Here is a 2732-nt window from a genome sequence, read left to right as displayed (position 1 = left end):
TCACTCGGCTGACTCTGCTGCTGACAGCCTCAGGGCTCATCATGGCTGCCAGTCAGAGGGAAGGTTTGCTTCCCCTACCAGTGTGATAGCACTTCTTAAATTTTTGCAGGGTTTCCAGGCTGAAAGATGTCATGTGTGAGAATTTAAAGAAATGCGCATCCACATCCTGACGGCCAGAAATGAATATCTGCAAGGACCTTTTCAAAGTTTTTATCGAAACTACCTCTCCCAACTATACATCTTAAAGTAGCTTCATGCCCTTGTATATAAAACAAAACCACGCAAAACAAATCCCCAGAAGCCCCCTTTCCCCTTCTAAATTAGTGACCTCATGGATTTTGTCTTATTTCCAGTTTGTGGGAAATGTTGTAGTGATCCTTCTGGTAAACAGGAGGTTGACAACAAACAGAAACACCTCTCCTCACACTCCACCAGCTCATAAGCAGGTCAGATGAACCTGCCAGCCTGTTGGTATCTGTGTACTAAGAGAATCTGGTACCTTGGAGGGCTCTGGTTTGGTACAAGGGAGACTCCCTGTTGCCAGGATAAGCACTTGCCATGTGAAATTCAGGCTCACAGAAACTCTCCTGTGCTATCTCTGACCCCAATTTTAGCACCAGGTTTTTTCACTTTCTAGGTTTCAAACACAAAGGAACCAGTGTCCAGAGGCAAGTGATGTAGGCCTTAAACTTGCTGCCATCCTTAATTTCCTCATTCATAAACTTTCCCATTTCTCTTTTTAAATAGACTCTTGCCTTCAGCCCCGATGGCCAATAGCAGACATCTATTTCCCAATGGATGACAGAGACTCTTTCATCTTCTTGGTCATGGTTGGGATGAGGTTCATGTGGTCATCTACACACGTGGTCACGCAACGCTCCAGCTGCCGCTTCACCTGAAGCTCTTTACTCCCTGCATCAATTGAATCTTTGGCTTTGTCGTTGCAATGCATAGTGCACCGGGCCAGGCGGTCCTGGAACTTCTCCAACTCGCTGGTCACCAGGGCCTGGGCTTGAGCCAGAGGTGCATGGCAGCGCTCAATGCACTGGTGCACTTGCTGCATGGACACCTGGCTGTCCTCACAACAGCCGGCGCTGCACCGGAACATGAGGCCCTGCATCTTCCGGATGTTCTCTCTCTCCAGACTCTTCACCATAGAGTCCACCGCCTCCTGCACCCGGAGCTGCTGCAGCTCCGCCATGGCGACACGGCGCTGCTCCGCGCCGCGCCGGCGCCCACATCTGCTCTTTGTTTTTAAATATTTATTTATTTATTTGGCTGTGTTGGGTCTTAGTTGCGCCATGCGGGATCTAGTTCCCTGACCAGGGATCGAACCCAGGCCCCCTGCATTGCGAGCGCAGAGTCTTAACCACTAGACCACCAGGGAAGTCCCGCTACAGCCTCTTTAACCTGTAAAATGGAAGCGTGGTGCCGCCCTCATGGTGGCCGTGGTTCTCACCACGTGAGCGTGTGTGTGCCAAGCGCTCTGGGGACTAAGGGTTGGTTACTGTTGTGCAAACAACAGCGTTGGTTCTCCAGGAGCCCGTGTGAGCCTGCTTCTGGCACCACACACACCACACAGGAGTCCCTGGCCTCCGGGGAGAACGTTTGGCGGGTCCTGCCTCACCAGGAGGGGGTCACACACGCATGTGGACACAGGACAGGTTGATGACCTGGAGATCACTGCCACTGCTGAGCTGGCCCCCTGGCCTAGGCCATCCCCCGGCGATTCAGCGCTCCCAGGAGAATGCTGTCACCACACCCCACGTGGCGCCGGTCACGTGGAGGTGAAGGAAGTCACGTTCTCCTCTGCGCAGTTCCCGCCCCCCCACGTCCCCGCGGCCACTGGCACAGCAGCCGCTGCAGCTCCAACTCCTCCCAATAAGCAGGGCCACCGAAGCTCTGCCCCGTCACTTATATCCCATCCAACTCAGTTTTGTCATTTTTCTAACCAAAGAGGATCGGTCAGAAAGAAATCCCTCATTCAGGGATTTGAAGGCGAGGGATTGAGATGTTTCCCCTGATGACAGAGTTCTGGCTGCAGGGGTGTTGCTGATTTGGGGGTGTTGACAAAAATAATCAATAAACAACCTATAAATAGGAAAAGAGTTTTATTTGAGCCAAACTGAGGACTATAGCCTGGGAGACAGCCTCTCAGGTAACTCCGAGGAACTGCTCTGGAGAAGCATGGTTTTCAGCACAGTTTTGTGTCAGAACAAAGAACATCAAACAAGTCAGGGACACATTCCTTCAAGCTTTCAAAAAAACCCAGATCAGCACATACACAGTGAGTCAGTACCGTCTTGGCACCTGGGAAGGAGGTCTTACCATTGAAAAAGTACCAGCATTGGCATCCCGGGAAGGGAGGCATTTAATCTTTATTTTTAACATGGACATTCTTTCTTTTTTTTTAATTGAGGTATAGTTGATTTAAATGTTGTGTTAATTTCTGCTGTACAGCAAAGTGATTCAGTTATATATATATATAAAACTCCCCCTTGGCAACCACAAGTCTGTTCTCTAAAATGGACACTCTTTGCTTCTGGTCAATGTACCCTTTTCTTTAATAATTAAAGCAGATACACAATGTTTGTTTGATAGGCCACAAACAGGCTGTGTTAGCTAGCATGAAATTCAAGTTAACTCATGTATAAGCCAGAATGACTTTCCATACCTCAGTATGTGAAAATTTCTTTTATCAGGGGTGTATCTATAAAGATGCCCTCTAGTTT

The 2732-nt window shown here is 49.1% G+C and overlaps 1 protein-coding gene across 1 annotated transcript; it reads right to left on the bottom strand.

The window, feature by feature from the left end:
• Positions 1 to 731: 731 nt before the first annotated feature.
• Positions 732 to 1235, bottom strand: LOC309800791 (protein FAM136A-like). Its single transcript, XM_082615110.1, has one exon. The coding sequence runs from the start codon at positions 1199 to 1201 to the stop codon at positions 785 to 787; it is 417 nt and encodes a 138-aa protein (XP_082471236.1). The 5' UTR covers positions 1202 to 1235; the 3' UTR covers positions 732 to 784.
• Between the last annotated feature and the right edge of the window lie 1497 nt (positions 1236 to 2732).

The sequence above is a fragment of the Mesoplodon mirus genome (genome assembly GCF_964341445.2).
Source record: "Mesoplodon mirus genome assembly, chromosome: 3".
Classification (NCBI taxonomy): Eukaryota; Metazoa; Chordata; class Mammalia; order Artiodactyla; family Ziphiidae; genus Mesoplodon; species Mesoplodon mirus.
This window is presented reverse-complemented; position numbering and strand designations above follow the sequence as displayed.

Coding starts and splice junctions, on each gene's coding strand:
- LOC309800791 (XM_082615110.1), bottom strand. CDS start 1,201: ATGGCGGAGCTGCAGCAGCTCCGGGTGCAGGAGGCGGTGGACTCTATG.